This window comes from Dermacentor silvarum, chromosome 4, assembly GCF_013339745.2.
Source record: "Dermacentor silvarum isolate Dsil-2018 chromosome 4, BIME_Dsil_1.4, whole genome shotgun sequence".
NCBI classification, from domain to species: Eukaryota; Metazoa; Arthropoda; class Arachnida; order Ixodida; family Ixodidae; genus Dermacentor; species Dermacentor silvarum.
In genome coordinates, this window is record NC_051157.2 from 15,497,352 (window position 1) to 15,524,153 (window position 26,802).

The following is a 26,802-nucleotide window of genomic DNA, read 5'->3' on the forward strand; positions in this document are numbered from 1 at the left end:
TCCTCAATTTCAGCTCCTAAATATGATCGGTCTTCCAAATAATGTTTTCGCTAAATTCTTCTTCGCACCCTGCTTGGCAAATATAAGTGGAACGTACGCCAATCTACATGCTTCATAGCGCCATTTTGCGCATGAAACTGATGTCTCGAAACTGGTGTTCGCTACACTTTGAGTATTTATGCAAATTGAAAATTACTTTACTACTGCCCCGCCCCTAATTTCAGCAAGTAAAATAAAAGTAAATTTATTTTGCATTTGTGCGCGACTGTACTGCGCGACGTTTCATGAAAGCATAAGCTGCTCTTCTGCAAGTTTTGTCAAGAGGCTCACTTGGGCTTGGTGCCACGGGTAATCTCTTTTCTCTCTCTCTCTCTCTCTCTCTCTCTCTGGAATTAAAAAAAAAAGAATGTACGCGGTACGCATTCAAGATGCCAAGTCACGTGGCCATGAGTCCTTTGACAAAACGGGCACGTTTCGAGTGTAAGCACAGGTGCGCGTCGTTTCAAGGTGACCTGCTATACAGATGGGAAAACCTGCAAGAGGTGTCAGTGCGAGCATGGCGCAGAGCCGAACAACACAAAGGCCGCTGACGCGTGTATCACACACCCCCCTGCGATAGCGCGCGAGGCCAGACGAGTCCGTGCGTGTCGTTGACATCCGATAAAATAAAAGGTTTCAAATTGCGCTGTATAGTATAAGCGAGGCGCACGAGGTAAATGAACTGCCGGAGGCCTTCACATTTTTGTTTCTTTGCTTTTTCTCTACTCTTTCCGCCTTTGATTTCTCCTTACCCTTCCCCCAGTGCAGGGTAGCGAACCAGAATATTGTCCGGTTAACCTCCCTGCCTTTCCCGTGCCGTTTATCTCTCTCTCTCTCTCGCATGCGCTGACCGTATTCATCCGTTCAAGCGACGTAGTTAACAATGTTCTTGGCGTAAGTTGGCTCATGGCGCAATTGGCAATGCGAACGAGTAATGATGTTTCCTGGCCGTTTTTAAAGCGAAAGATTTTTTTTTCTTCTTTTTTTTTTTTTCGCACCTCTCGACCTTTGCTGACCGAGGCCTGCTGATGGTACTTTTTTGCCGAATAACTCTCAAACAGAAAACAAAAGAATTACGTGTCCGATGGTGAGAATTAAAAATGAAATTCTGGAGTTTTACCTATACGTGCCAGAACCACGACCTGCAGGTTACGAGGCACGTCGTAGTGGGGCGACTCCGGATTAATTTAGACCACCTGGGATTATTTAACGTGCACCCAATGCACGGTACACGGACGTTGTTTCATTTCGCCCCCCATCGAAATGCGGCCGCCATGGCTGGTATTTGGCCCCGCGACATTGTGCTTATTGCATCGGAACGCTGAAGCCACTAAGCAACCACGGCGGGTGATGGCGGGATCGAACCTCACTCTCTCACAACAACAGCCCGATGCTCGAACCACGAGGCCACAATCGCACGGACGCTTCTCTCGTGCCAACAGCAATTAGCCATTTGAGACGATTCATGCGTGTGTGACGTCACGTACAGCCCTTGCGCACGGGCACGTGACCTCGCCAGTTTCCTTTAGGTCGCGATTGAAACGGGAGAATAATCGTCAAAAACCTTGCCACTGTCCTTTGCCCCGTACTTTTCTCTGCGCGCAGCTCTCCTCAACATTCATCCCTCAGATATAACCAACTCGTCGTGATGATCACTATACGTGGACATCTCGCAGTGTGCATTCACATGAACTGATGTCTGTATTTCAGCATAGCTTCTGCACCGTGCAGTGCATAAACATAAACATAGCGTCACATTAACGTTGTAACCTGTGCGGTGCATATAAACGTAACATTGCATGAGATTACGCGTTTTGTGGATTCACAATGAATACATTCGTACGCATCGCGTTTAGTTTTATGGCATTTAATTACCCGCTTCATGAAAGCTTCGCTTCACATAGATTCCAACATGGGTGTTGTATGATTGCGCCTCTGTAATTGTTTTGTTTACAGTCACTCATTTTCTATAGTTTTCTTTTTTTTCCCTACGCGAAGCTGACCAAGAGCGGTTCAAATTGCATTTTGAAATATTTCTGCACTGCGCAGTTTCCGGCAGTTCGACAAAAGTGAGCGTTTGCTCATACATAAAGTAAAGAAAATATACATGGCATGATTCCTACAACGTCTTCAGACGTAGTTATTTGCTCAAACACGCGCAATTTTGTTCCTATACCGGTCGCGGTGCATGGCTCAGTGGCTGCATGGGACGTGCTGATGCTGAGCATTGACAGAAAGGTCGTTAAGGTGTCCATTTTATTTTAGCCTATTTACGGTCTGTATTGTATTGAAAGGAAAGCCATCAATGTGCCTATTTCGTTTAGCCTGGCCTCCTGTCCTGCGTAAGCGCCACAATCTGCCAACTGCGGCGGCAGGTGGTAAAAAATAGAACCGAAGGTATAGGATCGCCGCGCTGTATTCGCCGCCTCCACGGTGCAGATTTGGGATGTGAAAACCCCATCTGCCGTACTTCCCCGCGCCTTGTTTTTATATCGTGAGTAACACTGTGAAATAAGACGTTGCGAACTACACAATGCGCTGGCTATTATAGGAGGAAGGAGAAGTCGATGTGACGACACCGATCTTGACAACCCAGATGGTGGGGCTCACATGCGCAGAAAACAAAAGTTTTTTTTTTTCTTTTTTTTTTTTTTTTTTTTTTTTTACGCTCTCACTTCAACACACTTGACTGTCGATGTAAACGTTTGTTCAGACGCTCGTTTGATAGTTCGCACGCTGTGCACGAGAATTTACAGAGAGAAATGGTTTCTTCTTTTCTTGCGATGTATGTTCAAACGCTTGAACGCTTTATGTTCAAACGGCCGTGAACAAAAAACGAAGTAAACATCGCTTTTCTATTCGTATTTGTGCCGTAATAAAGTGCCATATTATACAAACGTTATTATTGCGAAATTAAGTTCATAACGGGCTTTCGCACAATAAGCGAGTGAGAAACGACACCGCTGTCGTACCTGGAGCCGACACATTTCGAAAACGGCGTGGCTGCTAGTGGGAAGCATTTCATACGCTGCAGACGATGCTCGTCTGCATCGTGTGTGCGTGCGTGCGCGCGCACACACACACATACACATACTGTTGAAAGACCGAAATTGCTCCTCCAGGCCGCCACCCCTTCCTTTATTTGTGTTGCCTTTCGTTAATTGTTATTATACACAGGCCGAGAGTGTTGTGCCGATGCGCGAAAGCCGCATTGCGCGCTTTGTGAGCGATGTGTGAAGTATCCCGTGCGTGTTTCTCCTTATGTTGGTCTACATGAATGCAAACTGCATGAGCACCTTCGTCGGACATCATTGGTCATCCAGACCACAAATAATCTGTGTCTCCTCGTAATATATCGCACGAGATAGGCTACTGTCTGCTTAAATTTATACACAAACCTTCATCTAAAGCGATTGCGCTATAGGTGCCCATGAAAAACTGTAGGTTCAAAGTTCTGTAGTACGTCTATAAGTGCGTCAGTAAGCGTGTTTCATAGTGATAATATGACCCAGTACGTCTTAATTTCCTGGCAGTTACACAATTAACAGAACACAGTGAAGTTTGGTCAGTGTGCTAGCTCTCTCGAACTGTGTCTCGAAACAAATTTGACCGCATGGAAAGGTTAGCAGGACTTAGTTGGTTCATTTTCGGAACGGGGCGTACAGAACACACGACAGTGCTGCTGTCTAGTCTTGCCTTTCTATACGACCTGCTCTTTCGCGCTGTCCCTGGTTTTGCTGCTAACGTGAACCAGATTTATTTATTTATTTATTTATTTATTTATTTATTTATTTATTTATTTATTTATTTATTTATTTATTTATTTATTTATTTATTTATTTATTTATTTATTAAAGGCCATCAAATGACGGTAATATTAAGGTGGGGAGGGGGGGGGGGGGGCGTTAGGTGGTGTCAGGGTAAGAAGGAGCAGACATGTGTGAGCCTTCCTCTCTAGTGTCACTTTCAGCGACCTAGGTGCGCTTGAGGAGCACGTCCTTGCCTTGTCAGATGGGATGGAGGACAAGTGATAAGGGTGCTGTCCCCCAGTGATAGGAGTTCAGGGCCGGTATTTTGTAGCGATGCCTTTTCAGTAATAATGCCTTTTCGCGCTTATCGCGCTTTGTCAGTGGTCAGAGCGACGGTTCGCTCGCGTTATCAACGGGATCAGCCGGCCGTGAGCGGTGGATGATAAGACTAGTATAGAATAAGTCATAAGGCATCGCTACAAAATCGCAGCCCAGATCCAACCATCATAGCCCATACAACCGGCCCGGCTCACACAAGACCTCCGACACTACACGAGTAATCGATGTTTTAGTTTTCGGGCGGTGGTAGCTCGAGCCAGCCGCCAGCGTAATCCGGCGGGTGAGGCTCGCAGTGCTAGCGCTCTGTGCTCGAGCCACGTACCTTCCAGCGTTTTAGTAGACGTCGAGAATGTCCTCTAAGATCCGCAAGAATACTTTCCGTAGGTTGGAAGAATACATTCAATGGTCGGCACCATTTCTGAGAGAAATTTAGAGAGAGTTCCCCAAATGACGTTTCTTCCTTTCCAGGTGGAACAGGAATTCCTTTCTTAATTCAGCTCTCGCGAAGGCCCGGGTTATTTTTCATTCGCGTATTTCATTCTCGTACTTCACACCAAGTGCATTGGTAGGCTTGGGGCCAAGTACTCGTAGTTGAGGGGAATCTTTGGTAGGTTGTCTTCCATATCTAAATTGGGCAGGGCTTCTCTCTGCCTTTCATCTAATAAGTTATATCTCTCTTGGACAGGGCTTACGTCTACTTGCATTGTGCGTTATCGGTTTCTTTATACATATAAAAAGGGAGTGGGGCTTCCGAACTGGAGTGGCTTGGCTTTGGTGTGAGCTAACTTCCAGTTCATCACTCACTCGACTGTTCTACTCAGCAGCCACCAGCTGTTGTTCGGAGCACTGCGTCGCGCAAGGCGAGCAGTACGAGCCGAGACGACCGATGTTGTACGGCGTAGAGTCGCGCCAATAGACCTCTCCTGGGGTACGTCACACAGAACGAATGACGTCATATCACATGACCCTTACGCCCGACACAAGGGACTGGCAGGTCGCGCTGCTGCGCTCCTTATTATATACAACTTGTGAAGCCGGCGGCCTCCTTTTACTTGTGGTAACAATAAATATGAATCCCAAGAGGACCGAGTGGAAGTTGTAACCGCTTATGATGATGAGATAAAAGTGCGAAAGTCAGTGGTAGAGAAGGTAACGGCCAATTCACAATGCCCATCGTGCACTTGTTCGGTCTGGATGTGCGCTGAGCAGCACACAGCGGATTTGTGAGCTGTCGTGCCAAAACTGCAGTACTTCTTGGCGCGTCGTTGGTGCCGAGCGTTTGAGTCTGTCATTCCGCTTGTCGTCGCAAGCGTGCTCCGCCAGAATCGAGTCTAATAATTTTATTCCTATTCCTTTACCCAACTCGATGGCTCAGTGGCTATGGCGCTGCAGGGCTGCTGAGCCGGAGGTCGCGATGTTCGATGCCGGCCGGTGCAGCCACATTCCGGTGGAGACGGAATGCAAAAAAGCTAAAAAGCTCTTCTGCCGTACATTGGGTGCGCGTTAAGGAACTCCAGCTAGTCCCCCAACTTTTGTATCTTGCTTGTCGAAAGCTGACAGTCTTAACATTGAGAATTTACCTGTCACCGTACCTTTAGTAAGTGAGACAGGGCATGGCTTCGGCGTTAGGACGTGACTTGGTTTATTTGTCATTTGGTCTAAAGTCAAAGTCGGATACTTAAGGCCACGTATAGCCGCACATCAAGGTGAAAATCCGCGACAGTCTGTTTTACAAGGACCACTATCACCTGCGCGAGTGCATTATCTAGCCTGTTTTTTTTTTTTTTCCTTTTATTTGAAAGACTCTGACGCTCTTTCAGCGTTTACCACACCGTACAATGCACTATTGTTCGCTAACCACATCGTATTGTTCATCGTGCAAGACCGCGCAGCGGTGTCTTGGTTGCACGGTGATGACTCACAGCAAGGAGCGTCGAACTGCGTCGCGTAGTACCAGCAGTGTCGAGATGAACAAACGAAATGACTAAATTCTGCGTAACTCAGGTCGTCGCAGGTCATTTACAGCGAACAGCTGTAGAGACAATTGCCTGAAAACACAGCCGGCCTATATGCATTATAGTACGTGTGGTCAAGCGATGTTCATCGTGTCACGATTGCTTTTTACATAGACAGGCTCGTACGCAGCAGCACTCTTCGCAGTTGTTCAGTGGCTATGGCGTTATGATGCAGAGCGTGAGGTCGCGGGCTCCATTCATCGCCGTGGTGGCGGCGTTCCGATGAGGGCGGAATGCGAAGAACGCTCGCGTACCGTGCATTGGCTGCACGTTTAAAGAACACCAGGTGGTCAAAATTAATTCCGAGCTCTCTGCACGACGTCCCTCATAACCCAATATACAGTTTCAGGACGTTAAACCCCAGTGCCAATTTAACAGTATTACGTACTGTATCCTACGTTTCATATCCGTGTCGTGGCATGGCACCTTTTAGTCTCCATTTATTTTTCGGCTGACTCTTATTTCTTGGGTTTTTCTATTTCTCGGATCGCACACGGCGCCTGTCGGCGACGACCAGCTGTTGCTATGCGTATCGCTTCACTTGAGGCCTTTGAAAGCTTGACGGCTACAATTCTTTTCGTCTTCTTTCCTTCTTTCTATTTATGTTCTGAACTACGTGACTTGTTTTATCGCGAAGTTGAAGTGCTTGTCGAATCGCGTAATAAAAGAAGGTCGCGCGTCGCGGAACAATACCTCACACAGCCGCGCTCCTTCACTCTACGATAAAGGTTGCCTGCAATACCTTTACCGACTCACATCTTGCACTCCGCTTATTTTTACGCTGTTGCAACTGCTTATCTGAAAAGCCAACATAGGTCAGACATTCTTTTTGCACCTGTACACGACGGAAGCGCTTCAGGGCCAATATTTTGTAGCGATGCCTTTTCGTGCTTTTCGCGCTTTATCAGTGGTCAGGGGCGGAATCTTATAACGGTTCCGAATGCGAACCGTTCGCTTGCCCTCACGTGATTGGTCAGAATTGTAATTGCGTCAGCGGCCGTCAGAGACAGCGGGGCGGTACCGCAAATTTTGAACACGTCACGCATCTGTCAATCATTTTCAAAGCGAAGTCGTCGTCGGCCGTGAGTGGAACCGGTGAAGAGGTAGTCCGCTTTGGGTTCCGTTGCTGTGGCTTGGCTGTTTGCTTGCGACCTCGGCCGCTGCGCGCGGGTCGTGCCGCCTCGGATACTCGCGGGCGGTGTGCGCACACACGCGTTGATTATCTCTAAGGTACGACTATACATACACATGAAAACATGGCTGCGCGCCCCTCATTCTTTGCCTCGGGTTGCTCTCCCGGACCCGTCAACGACTCTGGAGATGCTAGACGCGTTTTCAGAGCTTGTGGTCTCCGGGTTCTCTCAAGCCGCCTTTGTCCCTAAGGCTTAGGCTTGACGGCCAACTCCCTTGTGCTTGCCCTGTACTACCGGGGTTCGGTGTTGCAGGACTGGCAGAAACACGACAACGCACGATAGTGTAACAAGTACAAACAGGGTTTATTGCTCCAGGGGGAATTCGCTTGGAAGCAGGCTATAGAGTCGACCTCGACGTTTGTCGGGGTCGAGCGTGGTCGAACAAGGTAGGGCACGACAAAGGAAGGGAACAAGATGGTTACCTGAGCTCCGTCCTTCGTCGCGGCTCGCAGTCGTCTCCCTCGTCCCCGGCGTGCGCCGGTCGCGCCGCTCGCGACCGCCCCGCCTTGTTCTGGGCTCGGTCCAATGGGCGCGGGAACTCCGCGGCCACGTGACGGTCTACGTATGTGACCGGTTCGACAAGAGGGGGTGAGCTCGCGCCGCCGGGAAGCCGCCTGGCCTTCCCGAGCGGGAGAACCGTGCAAGGAGCGTCTGCTCTACTCGCGTCTCCTGGCGCGCCTCTGGACGTGCGGAATTATCGGTTTCCATAATCCCCACATCCCTCCCCCCTTAAGACCGATGGTAACTTGGGCTCAAGTTACCAACTGAGCCTGGTGGGCTCACAACTCCAGGAGGTCGACCTCCAAGGCCTCCTCCTGTTCGAGGTCGACGGCCTCCGCGCTGGGTTCTGGCAGCTCCGGCAGCTCCGGTCCCAGCACCAACGCCGCGAATTCCGGGTCCCGCGCCATTCGGGCCCGCACCTCAGCCGCGTCTCGGTGGGGGGACCGGTCTTTCCTGGGGGTCCCGGCCTTCACACGGTCCCGGTGCAGCCTCGAGGCCTCGTGCCGGGCGAGGTTTACCACGAGGCCGCCACAGGCCTCGCAGTATTTGGCCCCGGGATCGGTGGCCAGGACCACGCCGGGTTGGGCCGCCCCGAAGTCTTGGAGTGTGCATCCCTTGAAGATACGTGGCACACTCTCCAAGGCGAGCGCGGACGGCACCCGCATCTGGTCACGCCAGGGTGCCGCGCTCGCATAAACTCGGGGCGGCTGGTCCCCCACTTGGCCGGTCCACGTGGCGATGGTCCGACGCGGTTCCCGGGCTGGTCGTGGGTTTGAGTATTCCGCCCGGCTAGCTCAGTCGGTAGAGCATGAGACTCTTAATCTCAGGGTCGTGGGTTCGGGCCCCACGTTGGGCGCCAGTTGTGGTCTCCGGGTTCTCTCAAGCCGCCTTTGTCCCTAAGGCTTAGGCTTGACGGCCAACTCCCTTGTGCTTGCCCTGTACTACCGGGGTTCGGTGTTGCAGGACTGACAGAAACACGACAACGCACGATAGTGTAACAAGTACAAACAGGGTTTATTGCTCCAGGGGGAATTCGCTTGGAAGCAGGCTATAGAGTCGACCTCGACGTTTGTCGGGGTCGAGCGTGGTCGAACAAGGTAGGGCACGACAAAGGAAGGGAACAAGATGGTTACCTGAGCTCCGTCCTTCGTCGCGGCTCGCAGTCGTCTCCCTCGTCCCCGGCGTGCGCCGGTCGCGCCGCTCGCGACCGCCCCGCCTTGTTCTGGGCTCGGTCCAATGGGCGCGGGAACTCCGCGGCCACGTGACGGTCTACGTATGTGACCGGTTCGACAAGAGGGGGTGAGCTCGCGCCGCCGGGAAGCCGCCTGGCCTTCCCGAGCGGGAGAACCGTGCAAGGAGCGTCTGCTCTACTCGCGTCTCCTGGCGCGCCTCTGGACGTGCGGAATTATCGGTTTCCATAATCCCCACAAGCTGACAAATGAGTTTCGGCGTAATTATCGTCTGTCAAAGGGAACCGCCCGATGGCTGTGCCCGACTATACATCATAGAATAAAGAACCAACTTTCAAAATTTCCGCCCAACTTACGGTGATGTGGCTATTTCCTTTGATTCGAGCGGTTACAATTTTTAACGCGTGGATTACCACCTGGCGACGAACAGTTAAACAAATGGTAATATTATATTACATAATGTACAATAAAAGAATCAACACGCGACGATACATGAAAACTTTGAGGACAATATTTAACTAACATTTCATATTTATTGAGCAAAAAGAAACATTCCGCAATTCCTCGATTAACTCGTCATATGATGACGTACACTTCAGAGGCGGCGCCCTCTCGATCGTTTATTGGTCGCGTCCTCCCCGTCTTCCATCTCCGACTTTGGATTGACCTATTTAGTGACGTAAGCGGCGAAGCGAACCGGTTCGCATTCGGAACCGTTATAAGATTCCGCCCCAGAGCGACGGTCCGCTCACGTTATCAACGGGATCAGCCGGCCGTGAGCGGTGGATGGTAAGACTAGCATAGAATAAAGCATAACGCATCGCGACAAAATACCGGCCCTGCTGAACAAACCGCGGTAGTTGCCATCCTGCCCTCGCGAAATCTGCTTACAAAATATAGTTTTTAAAATCGTCTTTATTCCCCCATACACTGGTAATAAAATAAGCTGCCCGAAGCCGTGGTGTCTGCTGCCAAGAACACGTTCCTTACAATACTAAAAGGGGCACCTAAGAGAGAGAGAGAGCAAGCGAGAGAGGAAAGGCAGGGAGGTTAACCAGAAGTCAGTTTCCGGTTTGCTACCCTACACTGGGGTGGGGGATAAAGGGGTTGGAGAGAGTGCAAAGAGAGAGAGAGAGAGCGAAAAAAAAAACAAAAAAAAACACAGGCATTGGTAACAAAGGGGGCGTTCCAGTCACAGACGTTCACACAGGCCAGTGGACTTCAGGAACCGCAGGAGCGCTTGCACGGCCTTCTGATGCGATGTTGAGTCGCGTAGATGTTGCAGAATTGTTTCTTCCGATAACGGCTGGTCATCCAACTGGTTCAGCACGACGGAGAGCGATTGTCTCTGCACACTGTATTGTGGGCACTGACAAAGAACATGACGAATCGTTTCCGCGTCTCCACAATTGTCACATGCTGCACTGTCGGCCATCCCTATGCGGAACGCGTAGGCATTGGTGAACGCGACGCCCAACCATAACCTACACAGAAGGGTCGCATCTCTTCGGGGAAGTCTTGTTGGAAGTCTAAGGCTTAAGGTTGGATCTAAGGTGTATAATCGGGCGTGCATAAAATGTGGTTTATTCCAGTCTGATGAAGTGCATTGGCGTGCAAGCAGGCGGAGCATCCTTGCAGCATCTGTCCTAGACAGCGGGATCGATAGGCGGTTGTCTTGTTCATGAGCTAAACGAGCAGCTTGATCGGCACGTTCATTGCCAATAATTCCACAGTGACTTGGCAGCCACTGAAAGATTATTTCGTGTCCTTTTTCAGTCAGGTGATGTATGGCCTCTGTGATTTCGAAAACCAGCTGTTCCTGTGGACCGCGCCGTAAGGCTGACAATAAACTCTGCAGTGCCGCCTTCGAGTCGCAGAAAACGGACCATTTGTGTGCTGGTTCATCATTAATAAAATGTAGTGCGACTCGAAGCGCTGCCAGTTCTGCTGCCGTTGACGTTGTCAAGTGAGATGTTTTCATCTTGATAGTGGTGGCTTTTTCTGGGATAACGACAGCGGCGGTAGAGCTGTTCTGCAAGACGGAACCGTCGGTGTATATGTGGGTGTAATTCCGGTACTTTTCATATAATAGGAGTAAGGTAAGCTGTTTAAGAGCCGGCGATGACATATCTGCTTTTTTCCGGACGCCAGGTACTGTCAGGATGATCGTTGGCTGAATGAGGCACCAAGGAGGAGTGGAAGGTCTCGCGGCAGGTGTGAAGCAAGATGGTATAGCCTCACGATGTGCGGATATCATTCGGCAGAACGAGGCGTGTGGTCTCTCGACAGGTAGAGAGGCTAGATGGTGGCAAGGAGTCCGTGCAAGGTGCCTTACGTGCATTCGTATTGCTTCAACTGCGATGTGGGTCTTTATGAGGTGGTCTCTGGCGATTGCAATAGTTGCCGCCGTTGACGCACTTCGAGGAAGACCTAGACAAATCCGCAGCGCCTGGGCCTGCACACTTTGTATAGTACGTAGGCTTGTTGTACTTGCGTTAGTCAATGCTGGCAAGCTGTACCGCAAGAAGCTAAGAAAAAGTACTCTATATAATCGAAGCATAGCGCTTGTCGACATTCCCCAGGTCTTTCCAGCGAAGAATTTCAAAAGGTGACAGACGCCTGTCAACCGTTTTTTCATGTACAATACATGGGGGCTCCATGAAACGTCTCTGTCAATAATGACACCCAGGAATTTATATGACCGTACAAATGGTATCATCTGACCATTGATTAACACACTGTAATGCGTCATAGGCTTACGCGTAAATGCCACAAGTGCACATTTGTCAGATGAAATCTCCAGGCCTTGATTTCGGAGATAGTGTGCAGTCTGAGTGGCAGCTTTTTGGAGCCTGGCACGCAGCTGTAGGCGTGTCACTCCGGACGCCCAAACGCATATGTCGTCCGCGTACATTGATAATTTAACTGTGTTTGGAAGGTGATGAAGGAGACCAATCAGCGTAAGGTTAAACAACGTAGGGCTCAGTACGCCACCTTGGGGGACGCCACAGTAGGTGTAATGCAAAGAAGTGCGGCCGTCCTCGGTGCTCACAAAGAAAGATCGCATAGAGAGATAGCTATGAATCCATCGGAACATCCGACCACCGAGGCCTATCTCTTCGAGAGCGGCGAGGATGGATTCATGTGTAACGTTGTCGTACGCACCTCTGACGTCGAGGAACAAAGAAGCGCACAGACGTTTACACCCTTTTTGGTTCTGAACATAGGTAACCAGGTCGACGACATTATCAATCGACGAGCGGCCGCGTCGGAATCCTGCCATAGCATCTGGGTAGACGTTGTGGTATTCCAAGTACCACTCCAAGCGTCCGAGGATCATCCGCTCCATCACTTTTCCCACGCAGCTCGCCAATGCAATCGGGCGATACGAAGAAAGTTCCAACGGAGACTTTCCAGCCTTCAGTAGCGGAACTATGCGACTAGTCTTCCAGCTTGTGGGAAGTGTGCCAGCTCGCCAGGATTCATTATAGATTTCAAGAAGAACACTCCTCGCCCGCTCACCGAGATGACACAGAGCTCTGTAAGAAATTCCGTCAGGTCCGGGTGACGACGTGTGTCTGCACAAAGCTAGCGCCGCCTTGAGTTCATGGATTGAAAATGGAAGATCCATGCGGGGGTCACGTGGTGCCGGGAAGCTGATGAAACGTGATAAGTTGTTGGAAGCTGTGTGCTGCCCGGATAATCTGGCACAGAAGTCTTCTGCGACCTCAATATCTGGTCGTTGTTGGAAGAGGGCCAGAGCCTTGAATGGAGACTGTTGTACGGGTGGCGTCCTGAGCCCTCGCACCGTCCTCCATAAGTGCGATAGGGGCTTGCGAGGGTCCAACGATTCACAGAAAGCAGTCCAGCGTTGTGACTCTAGCTTATCTAACCGGCGCTGGATCTTCTTTTGTAGGCGTCTAGCGGTCCGTAGATCGTCCATTGACTTCGTGCGTCGGTATCTACGTTCGGCACGTCGCCGTATAGCTCGAAGTCGCTCTAATTCTACGTCAAATTCAGTGAATTTCGAAGAGCGCATTAGAGTACGTGTACTGTCTTGCACTGTGGTTTTGATTATTTCTTCCAAATTATGTAATAAGTTATCTTGACATTGGTCTTCAATAACAGCCTGGAATTTGGGCCAGTCCACTCTTCGGATGGTATCACTTGATTTCGACGACGACAGTCTTCTGAACTTGACATATGTGGGAATATGGTCACTCCCGTGCGTTTCAATGTCCGTAAACCATCCTGTACGCCTGACGAGACTTCGTGATACGAAGGCCAAGTCAAGACAGCTGCTGTATGTGCAGCCGCGTAAAAAAGTAGGACTGCCGTCATTTAAAACCCAGAGCTCGCTGTCGGAGGCGAATGATACCAAGGCTCTGCCTTTCGCGTTGATTTTCGTACTTCCCCAGATTGTATGATGTGCGTTGAAGTCCCCGATGATAATCCATGGATCAGGCGTTGCTGACAGGATATCTCGTAATCTTTTGGAGTCAAATCTACTTGATGGTGATAGGTACGCACCAACAACAGTGACGGTAAGTCTTTTCTTCTTTACTGTTAAGCATACGTATTGGTTATCGTCATGAGGTGGCACAGGTTGAAAAATGTAAGTGAGGTCACGGCGAATAAACACCATAACCTTGCTTTTTTCACCACTAGTTGATGACATAAATGATTCATAGCCGGATAGCCTGATTGAGTTCGATAAATTCGGCTCACAGATGATGATGATGGGAAACCTGTTGGCGTACACGAACCGTCGGAAATCGGCGATGCGCGATCGTAGTCCCCGGGCATTCCACTGGAAGATTGCTGCTTTTCGGACCTCCTCTCGAAAAGACAGCTGCTGGTGAGCCATGATTTACTCAAGGGCTGCCAGCACCGGACTTAGTGTGTCCAGTACTTGCAGTGCACTTGTGGCTGACGTTGTGTGCATGTTGCTCAGCAACACGCGAATGACATTCATTAAGGATCGCAGTAGCGATACCACTTGCTGATCTGTATGTCGCACCTCATCCGATGGAGCAGCTTGCTGTACTGGATGTGGCACTTGCTGCTGCGTATCAATAGGTCGTGTACTTGGAAGCGGTGGCCATTCATCTGTAGAGAGACGTCTCGTAGTTTTCTGCCGTCCTGTGTCAGCGTTTGCTGCGCTGGGAACTGCAGGTGACTTTGTTACTTGAAGAGGTAACGCATTTTTCGAAGCTGGCGCAGTCCTACGTGAGGACCGTCGGCGGCGGCGGCGTCTACGTCGCACTGCTTCAGCGGCCTCCTTGTGGGTGGAACTGTCCCGTACCATTTGTTTGAGCACAGAACATTCCTTCCTAATCTTGGGGCAGTCACCTAAATGTGTTAGAAAGTCAGTCATGTCTAGTTTGCTAAAAGTAATTGCTCAGGTTTTACGTGCCTCAACCACGATCTGTTTGCCGTATTCAGGGCTCCGGTTTCATTTGGATTACCTGGGGTTCCTTAACGTGATTTCAATGCACGGTACACGAGTACACTAGCGGTTTTTTTTTCCCTTTTTTTTAACAGCGAAGCTGGTCTAGCTAACCGTAAAAAGTGACACCTGCTGCCGCAAAACCTCGCCGAGCTATGACGTCACTGCGTTGCCCAGCAACCACCTCGAGTAGCGGCGTGTACCTCACCTCCTCTCCGTGCCGTGCACATGTTGCCTTGACATGGGACATTAAGGAGAAGGAAGGACAGCATTCTCGGGAGAAGGAAAGAGAAAATGAGAGCGAGCTAGAGAAAGAAATTGTAGCAGCACCAACGAGGCAACGCGCAGAGCTGCTGCCGACGACGCCAGCCGCGTTGCCTGACCGCGCATCCGCCGAAGCAGTAACGATGATGTCACCTCGCGTTGCCTAGTAACCGCCGGCGCAGGTGCGCGCTGGCTTCGCCCAACACAGACACGACTCCGCCGAGCACCCGCCAGCTCGCGCTACTGCGCATGCGCCGTGACGTCATCCCGGCGTGTCGTCTGCTGTGCGCCGCCCGTACACTGTGCATAGCTTTCGCCCAGTGTGCAGAGTGTCGGAACGGAACGAAAAACGAAAAAAAAAACGATATTTTTGACCGGAACGAAAACGTAACCGGAACGTTATTTGTTATTTCGTTCCGGATCAAAAACGAAATATTTTTTATCGTTTTTCGGTTCACGGGAAAACTTTGCGATCCGGTACAACCGAGGTCATGCAACGTGAGCAATAATGCATAACTCGGGGTTCAACGTCAGCTCGCATCTCGGGCAGGTATTTCAAAGGAAAGATGCGTTGAAATAATACAGGAAACGAAAAAAGTGGCATCTATAGCTGTTTGTATTAAATTCAAGCGGATTTTCGCGTGCCTCTCACACAGGCCGTCGTGGAGAGGGCTTTGTCGTCGCTTGAGTTTGTACGGAGCTGTACGTGTTAGCACAAGTGGCCCTTGGTGTGCCAGCCACACAAGTCAGCGTTGAGAGGGCATTTTCGGCACTCAAGTTCGTTTTGTCAGAGCAGCAGTCTCGCTTATCGGCGAGTACACTTGGTGACCTGCTGCTTCTGAAATCGTGTGCGCCTCCTTGACGAAAATTCGGGATTCAAACTTGAGAGAAAATAAATGCCGAGTTTTTGATGTGTCCTTGCTTCGAAACTTTTGCGACCTCCCTCATAGTCACATCGTGGCTTTGGGACGTAAAACCCCAACAATTATTATTGCATTTTTATGTATTAGTTCAGTATCTTTTGCTGTTTTAAAGAGATACTTTTTATATTAAGTATTTTGTTCGTTTTTCTTATTGAAAAAAAAACGTTATGAGCCGTTACGGAACGTTTTTTTCTTTTGTTCCGGAACGAAAACGGCACGGAACTTTTTTCTGTGGAACGAAACGAAAACCGGAACGAAAAACGTTTCGTTCCGACACCCTGCCAGTGTGCATGCGCTTGGCCTCGGAGTTCGCCATAAAAGGGGCTGCTAGTCGTGTCAACTTTCGCTAGATATCGAGCGGCTAGCATCCAACGCGTTCGGCGTCTGCAAGCAACAGCGTTCTCGCACTGTGCTAACCTTGGTTAGCCTGCCTGCGTTTGTGGCATGCCAGGAATGCTGTCGCTCGTAGGCGCTGACGCGTCCAGCGCTAGTCACGTGAAATGTCGCGAAAGGGAAGGTACCTCCGAAAATGATCGCTCGAGAATACCTTCCCTACATGCGTAGTTAAGTTAAACCAAGTTAAAGGGACACTAAAGGGAAATATGTTTTCTTCTGTATCAGTAGATTACCCTTCCACAATACCGAAAACACCACTCTTACCGCGAGAAGCCGCTTGGTAAGCCAGAAAGAAACGAAAAACACAGAGGCGAGTTGCGACGCCACCTTGAAGTTCCCGCAGTGACGTCATGGATTTTGACAGCGTCTTCTAGGTCCCAGTTAATTTTTTAGCGGTAAATATTGACTACATTGTGTTCTAAAGGAGCCCAAGACTGAATATGGCAAGTTTCGCGAAATTTTACTGAGCCAACGTGGCCCAAATACGAAAAATTACTTTAGAAGTTGTGACGTCACACTGAAGTGCTGACGTTGGGGTTACCGCGCGAAATTCAACAAATTTTACTTTGAGCTTGTGGGGTCTCACGGATGCTCTTGGGACAAAGGAACGACAATACAGTAGTGCAAACAATCACAAGGGCATTTATTGCGCCTTTCATACACCAATGCACACTAGCCGAATTACAACCAATTGAACATTCACATGGGCGCGCGACAAATCAAGGAAGTCCGACTCACCGCGACCCGACAGCGAGCGAATATGTTCGCCCCATGCTATGACACCATCGCCTAGTCGTTCACGTGTACGGTCACGCGAACGGTAGCGCGTTCGAACGATCCGTGTTCGTCCATACAGGTGTCCTGCTCTTAGCCTCGCGAGACGGTCCCGCGAAGCGGGCCGGCGCACGCGCGAAGCGTTCGTGCGTGTTGGTCGCCGATCCCAAGCCAAAGAGGAAGCGCCTTTGACCTTTTTCTCCCAAGTCACCCCGCCGTTCGGTGGCGTTAGCATCGCGACACTCGCGCCATCTCTCACAATGTGCCGCAGCCACTACGACCACCGCTGGCGCTAGACGCGAGCTATGCGGGGAAAACAACATCAGGGGACGCGCGAGAGTCGCGCTTTCCCACAAGCTTAATTTTCTCTTCTAATAATTGACCTATTGCAGTGTAATTAACGACAGCAGAGTTTTCAAATAATACTTTATCAGTCTAAGTTAATTTATTGTTTTGCTTGAGTGTCCCTTTAAGACCTAGCAGTAGCAGCCAGTAAGAATTGAGGGTCGACAGTTTCGCTGTGCCTAAGCTCTGCACGGCCGAGTGCAAACTTGTCCGTTTTTTTTTTTTTTCATTCCACCCCTATGCATTCCGCCGCGGCCGGGTCCGAACCCACAACCTCAGCGCAGAGCAACGCCATATCCACTGGGCTACCACGACGGGCCTTTGTTATTTGAAGGGTTGTGCTAGCACATGCGGTGCTTGAAGTTATAATTTTGCTTTTTTTTCTAATGTTCGTTTCATTGCTTGTCCTTGTATCGAATTTGTATGCGGTGCAACATGTGCCGTGCACCTCACCTACGCTACTGGAAAGAGAGGTTGGGGCTATGAGGTGTACAGGGGGTGATGCGTTATCATACTTTCAACCTGCTGCAACTACAAAGGTTTCCAAGCATTCACAACATTTTGAAATATGTTGAACCCAAGGGCCGCATGCGGATACGCGTATACGCGACCTTAGCGTACCCAAGAAATAGCCGGCACAAGTGCAGAATCAGCTGCGAGGGCCCAATAGTATAGACAGCATCACACTGAACTTTGCCTCCATGCACCATTTCTAAATATACGTATCACTATTAAAAAGGGAGAGAGAGAAGTCACAGAACATGTAGCTGAACATGAAGTCACAGAACATGAATATCCATAGCTGTTTTACCAACTTATGCTGTATTAAAAATAGGCGGCATATCATTTGTTCGGCATAGCGGATTGTAGTTGGAACCAGAGAAAAAGCAAAGAAAAATTACCGCGTTATATCGGCTTTACAACAATTGCTAACTACTTTGCATACTTTTATTGTGGAAAATCTTTGCAAGCACTGCTGGCGGATTCTCATTCATATAGAACCATGCATGGCGCGGCGTATTTGCTTCACTCAAAGATAGTGTCATGTCGGATGCAGCGTAGTATCTATTACCAGTCGCGTGTTGTTGAGCTTGAACAGGTAGAAATATCTCGACGCGTGCAAGTATTAGATAAGCGAGGTTTTCACGCTCTTCTGCGTTTGCAGGTCTCAAACACGAGTGAACAACTGTTTTGGTTTTGCAGTCAATGCCGTGACTGATTCGCTTGGACAGTCCTAGCTGATAAGAGAAAAACCGCGAAGGACTATGCATAGTCCTTCGCGTTGATGCGCACGATATTGAAGTGCAGCGTCGACGTTTACCGTAACGCCCGTTACGCCCCGGTAGTCAACTTTCACCGGCATTTGTTTACCTTATCTGTGCAGGAACGACCATCAGTATATCCCCGAATACAGCACAGATCCACATAAAACATGCTTTCATTTCGTGAACTGACCTGCGTTATTCGGGAGCTCTTAGAAAACTTCATCTGAAGCTCATCGATGAACGTACTACAGAAAAAAAAAAAACAATACAGGCAGCGCATAACTACGCTGCACCTTCGTCAAGCTGCACCTGTACCGTCAACTGCATTTCTGTTTTATATATTAAAATAAAAATTAACCGAACCACGCTCTGATTATGACGCACGCCGTAGTGGACTTTCCGGAATAATTTGGACCACCTGGGGTTCTTTAACGTGCACCTAAATCTAAGTAAAGGCCAAGGGTTTGGACTCCCTTTAAGTATGCCCTCTCGCCAGTCTGTCCAAGTCAGCCATAATGCTCCTCCCTTTATAATGCTCTCTAATGCCATAATGTTCTTTCCCTCTTCCCATTCCGCCAGCACCGGCCAGAGAGGGAAATAGTTATGAGTATTCATAAATCGGAAACCCAAGTCCGAGGGGCATCAAGATGGGTTCAGACCTTCGTATACTTGGAAGGCATACTTCGAGACCGTCTGGGCATGATCAGCGGGAGCTTCAGAAGTGGTGCAGCGGTGTCTTCGTGGTGGAGCCAGCTATATTCATTCTTAGCTGTAACTTCAGGTGAAAGTGTGAGCGTTGAGGCCATAAAGGTGGCGCACCTAATTTGTACAGTAAATGGTGCGCTGTACCTGAGAGATAGGCGTTACATTCCTGGTGAATCATGGCGGTGGCGACTTCTGTGCAGTATGTGGTTGAGGCTCTGCAACGCTTAGTGCCTGCCTTATATGAGTGCTGTATCGCCTCTACCGAGTTGTAGGGGACAAGGAGGCATTATTTGACGGTCGGTGCGGTATTCCTGCTGCAGTATGCGGCGATGTCTTCCGTTGAGTGCTCTGGATAGAGGTATGCACCTCAGGCAGGTGTTTCCGCAATTACCAATACACTTCCTTTCTCTCTCTCTCTCTTCTTTCAAGATGTGAGCAGCTGGGACGATCTCGCATCGCGCCCCGGATTCGGCAGCCGCTGCCCAGACTGTACGCGCCGTACACGGACAACAGGGAGAACGTGCAGTCCAGGAGCTACCGCAACCTGGACCTGTTCATCGGCGACGATTACTCGAGGCCGTACACGGACGCCGAGCACGCGCCCACCGTGCGCCGAGACCTGTCCACGAAGATCACGACGACCTCGCGCAGTTCCTCGTCGTCTGCGACAACCGCCTCACCCTCGGCGGGGCCACCTCGATCGCCTCAGCGTTCGACGGCGATGCCCTGGTCGTCCACGCAGAGACTCAATGCCACAACGGCGGTCAGCACTCAGTCCACATCACGCAGTCAAGGAGCAGCGTAGCGCACGTACAGTGTAGGACCAAAAGTGCAAATGCGCCTCGAACAAAAACTGTGTGCTTTTTGCCGAGCGTGCCTTGGGGTCAAAGTGCTGGCCCTGTGCGGGGCTTTCAAACGGGTCGAGGGGTAACATTCGTGGCAACAATTATGGCTTCCGAGATCGGTGAGAGGCCGTGCCACAACGATGATTCGATCTCGGAGGCAACTCTATAGTTGGCCGAAATGGACGGACGTGCCGGGACTTGCTGCCTTGTTTGTTGATCGTGTGCTTGTATCTGTGCCCCAGCGACAGTGTGAAGAAAGGTGTGGACACTATTTTTGAGAGTTCGCATGGCTCAGGCAGCCATCGATGTGTCGAAGCTCACTGTTTCGCAAGTGTACCGCGCTGTTGTTCATGCTTCCTTGTGGCGCGAGGGCGAAAGTGCGTGGTTGCGTGTGCTGTTGACTGAATAAAAAACTCGCAACTTTGGCGACTAAAGAAACGACTCATCTTGTGTCGTTGGTGACGACGTCGGTGATGACGAGCAAAGATGAAGCTGCAATATATGACAGAATTTATAGAAGCTTCTCTTCTCGCTTAAGTCAGCGAAACTGCAGTACGTCATGCATGTGATATCGGTTGTTTGAACTAAAATTGCTCGCTGCTTCTAATATTTAATTAAAAAACAATTCGGAGTACACTGAGGATTTAAAATGAATGTATAAGTTGTCCCTGCACCTTCGAACTGTTTGTGTTTGCAGTTTGCAGCGCCATGGACAAAAACGGTTGGCTACGACTGTTCAAGGGCCCTGGTCCAAGGGGATTCTATTCTATGTATATTCTGTCCGTTTATACTTGTGGAAAGGAAGCTGATGGTCTCGAGCTACGCATTCGCTGATATGGAATCGCAAGAATACGTTTCTGCAAGTAAACACGCATCCAACGCAAATGTGCTCGAAGCAGCTTCACCAGTGTACTTGTCTCAATGCAAAAGCAATGTCCACGTGATGATAAAATTTTGAGCTTTGAAACACAAAAAAAAAAAAAAATTCACGCAATTACTTAAATAAAAATGCTTTCGCCACTGTTTATGTTTTGCTCTATATATAGTCGCTTCATTGTTACAAGGAGCAGTGTATATTGAAACTCCCGGAAAGATGACCCTGTATAATTAAGTGCTTCATTGAAAATACATGTATATGCTACAAACAAGTATATTTTAAAACAACACGCTGTCTATTTACGAGCCTACTCTGCCAAGCTCGTCGCTCACACGAATCTGCGCAATGGTCAAGGATGAAACGTTTGCGTTTTCCTCCCACTCTTTTTCTTTCTTTTTGCGAGTCTGTGAGTGAGCTTGCAATGGTGTCCATGGTTTGAGGCAGCCTCATTCCCGTAATTGGTGATGTCATCTATAAACCACGCTACGCTGGTATTGACGAATAAAAAAATCATAGAGCGAAAAGACAAGGACAAATGCACAATGCACAAGGCCGCCCTGCGCACGGATTCTTTGGCCTTGTTTTTTCGCTCTACGATTTTTAAGGGCGAATCACTTTAGGGGTCCGGGCTGTCGGCGTCTAATGTGATGTCATGTCGTCGTGCTCACGCACAAAAACAAGATCTGCCGAAAACTCGCGTCTCGTTCACTTGGTATATACCAAAATTGGCATGGAAGAGTACGAATGTATGACCTACATGTCTGATAGGTCATGATATCAATAACATTACATGCTCGTCAGTTACGTCACGATTAACGATAATAAAATCATGTGTGGCGCATACCCGCATTGGATATGCAGGAATTAGCAGAAACTCGTGAAATTCGCTTCCGAAATGCCAGTCTGGTACCAGTGCAGCGCAAGAGAGGGCGCCACCACCCCACAATTAAGCGCTGGATTCCTCCTCACTTGTGCAAGAATGGCAGAATAATAACATAAGGGAAACACCGACGCATCACTGCTTCGCACTTCCCCTGGTTCCGCGTTAGTGGAGCAGCATTAGCGCTGGATTTGAACTACACAAGCACAGGATTATTATTATTATTATTATTATTATTATTATTATTATTATTATTATTATTATTATTATTATTATTATTATTATTATTATTATTATTATTATTATTATTGGTGGGCAAACTCGCCAAAGAAAACGTTTTGCTACGCCGGTATAGTTTACAAGGCACGCTTATGGACGTTCTGTTCTATTCCTCTTTTATTTATCGTTGGAGAAGTTTGTAAGTAAGGGAGGTCCTCGCTGGAAGAGAGATTTTCCAACTGCTTCTGTGCGCCCGTAGACAATCTTCGTAACCAGTAAGCCAGCTCTTCAAACCATTGACTGTGTCCTCAGGCGGGGCCCGTATTATTCAATGGCTATAGAAATCGCAGAGCTTCTCGGCCATGCAAATAGAAATGACCATATTGTCACCTTTCAGTGGATACCTTCACACTGTGGCGTGATAGGGAATGAACAGGCAGACGCTGAAGCGAAAGCTGCTTTAAATAATGTTACTGAAGTACACATTCCATTCTCACGAACAGACACAAATGCCCTACTTCGTTGCATAATACGAAATTGTACGTTGGAGCACTGGACCCAACCAGATCGTCAACACAAGCGAGTGCATAAATGAGGCCCAGAAATGAAATACCGCATTCCTCACAATCTCAAAAGAAGCCAAACAAGCATGGTGCACCGGATTCGCCTTGATGTCGCATTCACGAATCGTTATAGACATATGATTGGTTGCAGTGACACTAGCCCCAATTGTAAATACTGCCAGGTACCAGAAACACCTTATCATATATTTTGCGTTTGTCCCGCGTACGCGCAAGAACGACAGAAACTGATCTCTTCAATTGCAAAAGTCGATAAGAGGCCCCTATCAGACGAGTTTCTTATAGGTCCTTGGCCCAATGCAAACAGCGCAGCCCTGATAACCAGTACTGCTATAGTCTTTCTACAAGCCACTGGGCTGGACGCACGGCTTTAGAGATGCCACAACGTTGTAAACTTGTATATACACACCTCCTCCTCTTATCATCATCATCGTCATTCATTAACCCTTTTCCTCCCCGTTCCTTTTCCCCGGTGTAGAGTAGCAGGCCAGAGCAAGTTACAGCTCAGGCCGACCTCTCTGCCTTTCTGTAAATATTTTTTTCTCTCTCTCTCACTAAGTTCGTACATGAAGTGTTGCTGAAGCTACAAGGCTCACGTCATCTTATTAGAGTCTGAATCAACAAGGCCAACAGTACCTAATCATTGATAGTGATCAGACAGTATAGCAAAGCTGACGCAGGCACTGTAACTTCAAAACTTTGTATATCTTTATTGGCACAGCGTGGAAGGATTGCGTAACATTGTGAAGGCCTGCAAGTATTACCATCGACCAGCACTCCATTCTCCAGGTCGGTGCATGCTGTGAGCTAAACTGAACACGGAAGGCTGATGTCGGTTTGGGAAGTTACCCCAAAAAACACACGAGACGAAGAAAGAAAGATCGCCCTGGTGACACACCCCTCACATGAGGATCTTATATGAGGATCAGGTGGAACAAGTGCCGGCTATGTATGCCAGGCTAACCCCGCCTGCTTCAACATCACCACCACCACCACCACCAAAGGGACAACGTGAAGCACGAACCGCTTAGTGTTGTTTCTTTCTTTCTTCATCTCGTTGGTTTTTCGCGGTAACTTCCCAAATCATGAATCACCAACTGGCCTACACCTACACTATTCTAAGCTGATGTCGGGTAGGGCTCAAGAGAAGAGCACCTCAATACCCTTTCTTTCTTGACGGCAAATGCATGTATATGTATAGCTGACTTCGGTCACAATTGTGTTAATGCACATTGTTTTGATTGCAGAAGACAAAATATATTTTTCTCGTGGCTGACTGTCTTGTTTGCTTCCTCTTTTCTCTCTCTATATATAGTAACGATAGCAAGAACACCTTGAGCAGGTTGGGTTAAAGAAGCACTAAAGGTGAATATGGAGTTAAGGTCGAATTTTGCGTTGCGCTTCTTAAATACGAAAAATGCCATTCTCACAATTTCCATTCTGCTAAAATTTAGGCATTTTAGTCGTCAACTGGAACCCGCGCGATCATGCGACCATTCGTAGTTTCGGGTACGAGCCGGATAGTATTATTTGATCCCATACGATTCAATTAAGTGTCTGATATTTCAAAATTTTCGAATTGATTCGAATTATCTCGATCGCTCCATGGGGCGATTCTGAACTGGAGATCAGCTCTCAGCCTGCCATTGGGACTCGCAACCAGCGCACTTTTGATCTTGCATAGCACAGACTTTATTATTATTTTTTTAATCCTGAAGCTTGCCCTGTGACATAGGACAGACGTGCTCGAAAAACATCCGAACATTTTGTTCAGAAGTGCTCCGAATCTGTGATTGCAATTCAGCATATCAGGCCATGTGAGCGTCTCATTCATTCATTCATTCATCTTCTTTATTTTATTTTATTTTGCTGACGCAGAGAGCACGCTCGCATATGTACCACCCGGCGTGTAGACTGTGAAGGGTGCCGCGAACGTGAAAGCACCGCGCCCTTGTTTACAGCGGTTGAGCGCCGAAGTGCAGAGAAAATGAAGAGCTAGCATGCCTCCACAGCAGCTGCAAAGTGTATGGAACCCGATACCACAATGTTGTGCGCCATACCTGCGGCTCCCGTGTTCGTGGGTGTGTATGCTGCTGCACACGAGAATTCTCAAGCCGGAGAAAAAGAAAAGAAAAAGAAGAAAAAACTTGCGTTAATTGCTTCGCAGAGCACCGCTAAAGCGCTCTAGATATGAGCACGTGCGGACGCCCGTAGAGAGAGTTTAATATTAACTGGAGAGGTTAGCGTAGCGGAAGGATTGGCACGCTACTCCAGTGATGATGGGGGATGAAAGAAAGTGAGTGGTGGAAAAGAAAGAACACGCACAATCAAACACACACGGTTACACCCAAATCACACTATCGAACTCATTAAAATTGATATCCCGCAGGAGTACTAGAAATGCCTCTTAGTAGAGTGGAAAGCATGCAGAGGCAGGACACCACCATAGTCCAGCCGCGCAGGTAGTGACGCGTGTATAAAGTGTTCTTTACGTCCGCCCTTGAGGTTGAAAAGTTACACGAACATACAACGTAGCATCTGTGTACCCGCGTCCAGAGAAAGAACCCCGTCGAACGGAGCGTATATAGTCTGCTTCCACTCGAGCGTCCTCTTCCGTGCATGTATAATTTCTCTAACGTCGAGGTGGTTGTGTGTACACCTCATTGGCATTCTCGTCGCGTCCGTGGTACCCTCCTCTCACGACACATCTCCAGCTTCCGGAGCGTACGGAGAGAACAATGAGCTGTTCGGATATCTGTCCGCACGTGCGTCGCCGTTCTTTGCTTGCTTGCTTCTTCCTGATTCCTCGCGGACACCACACGTCACTGCTCACATGTGCGAACGGTCGATATCGTCCCGTGTGATTCGCGCAGTGTACTCTCGCGTCATTTCCGCACGCATGAATGGGAAGAGACGAGTGGTTCTTTCTTGAGTCGACACTTCACACTGAGTCGCGTCGGTTCTCATCACACGCACGTCTCTGCATTTTTTCTTCTTCTTCTTCTTTCTTTTTTCTTTTTATCAACCACATCTTTGCCCTACACGATTTTCTCGCGGACAGCAACCTCATTAATTTGAGCTCAGGCAACAGTGACTTGCTTGACGAGCTCTGGGCATATCATTAAAGTTCGTATGTCTCTCTCTCTGGGAAATGCTTTAGACGCATTAGAATTATCTTTTTTTTTTTTTCACTGCAGCGTCACACGTAAATACCAAGGTCACCTTTCTCGTCGCCTGTTCTTTCTTTCTCCTTTTTATTTCCTCGCCTCTCTCTCATTGGCATTTCAATCCCTAATCCCCTTCCCTATGCAGAGTATCACTCTGGTATCACGAATAGGCTACTGTGCGCGCACGCAGGCAGAAATTCCTGCGTTTTATTTTAAAAGCTTTCTCTCTCTTCCTCTGTTCGTGTTTGCTGCTTTCTTGTGTCTCTGTGGCATGTGCGCACGTGTTATAGATGGTTATATGGGGGAAGGGCTTAGCGTCGATTAAGTTGTCATGGGATTGCCGGCTCTCACGTAGCCCATTTCCCCTCTTGTCAATGGCTTCTCAATAGTTGCGCTGTTGTTTCCACGCTTTTCGCGGTCACTTCTACATTGCTTGTCAAACTTCTCGGTTTTCAGATCATTCCATCTTTCGATTCTGAGCAGTATTAAAAACAATGTATCGTTCCCCGTGATACTGAAAGGGCAAACTTATTATCTCTATGAAGAAAACCCATGCAAAAAAAAAAAGAAGAAAAAAAGATTCGCAGTTGAGGAAAAATTCATCCTGGTCCGGAATATGAACCCTGGACTAACGCCTTTACTGCCTGCGCTTCGACTTGTCGATTAATTCGCATTCGGCCTGCAAACTGCTGCCCAGTGGTGCACCGACGGGGGGAGGGGGGGGGGGGGTGTTGTAACCTGCCCCCCCCCCCCCCTCCATGTGGCCGAGTTAACGCGTCTATTTCTATTTTATTGGTGCTACACTCCAGGTGGGTGCCAATACTTAAATTTCAATGAAACTTCTTCCGCAATGTAGATTTACGCAAATCTTATGTGTCGTTCCCCATATAACCTTGTTCAGATTTTTTTTTTTAGCTTCTGTAATCCAAAAAGCGATGTTCTTTTAATTATGTCATTATGGATCATGCATGGGGTGTCCTATTGAATGGTTGATAACGTCCACCGCACGCGTACAGCTTCTTTTCTTTCTCATTCCTATTTTTAGCTATGAATTCAGACCCAATAGCTCTGATTCGGCCGTATATT

General features: G+C 48.6%; 1 protein-coding gene and 1 non-coding gene across 21 annotated transcripts in view; both read left to right on the forward strand.

Moving 5' to 3' along the window:
- The window catches only part of LOC119449503 (uncharacterized), a 205,141-nt gene extending 184,708 nt beyond the window's left edge, over window positions 1-20,433 (forward strand). For all 20 annotated transcript variants that reach the window (XM_049665248.1, XM_049665253.1, XM_049665258.1 and 17 more), the window contains one exon: window positions 19,577-20,433. In XM_049665248.1, the coding sequence (XP_049521205.1) occupies window positions 19,577-19,952 (376 nt within the window). In that variant the 3' untranslated portion in view covers window positions 19,953-20,433. The remainder of the gene's footprint in view (window positions 1-19,576) is intronic.
- Trnak-cuu (transfer RNA lysine (anticodon CUU)) lies at window positions 8,620-8,692 on the forward strand. The gene has a single exon. It is a non-coding gene; the product is annotated as a tRNA-Lys (tRNA).
- Window positions 20,434-26,802: the final 6,369 nt, after the last annotated feature.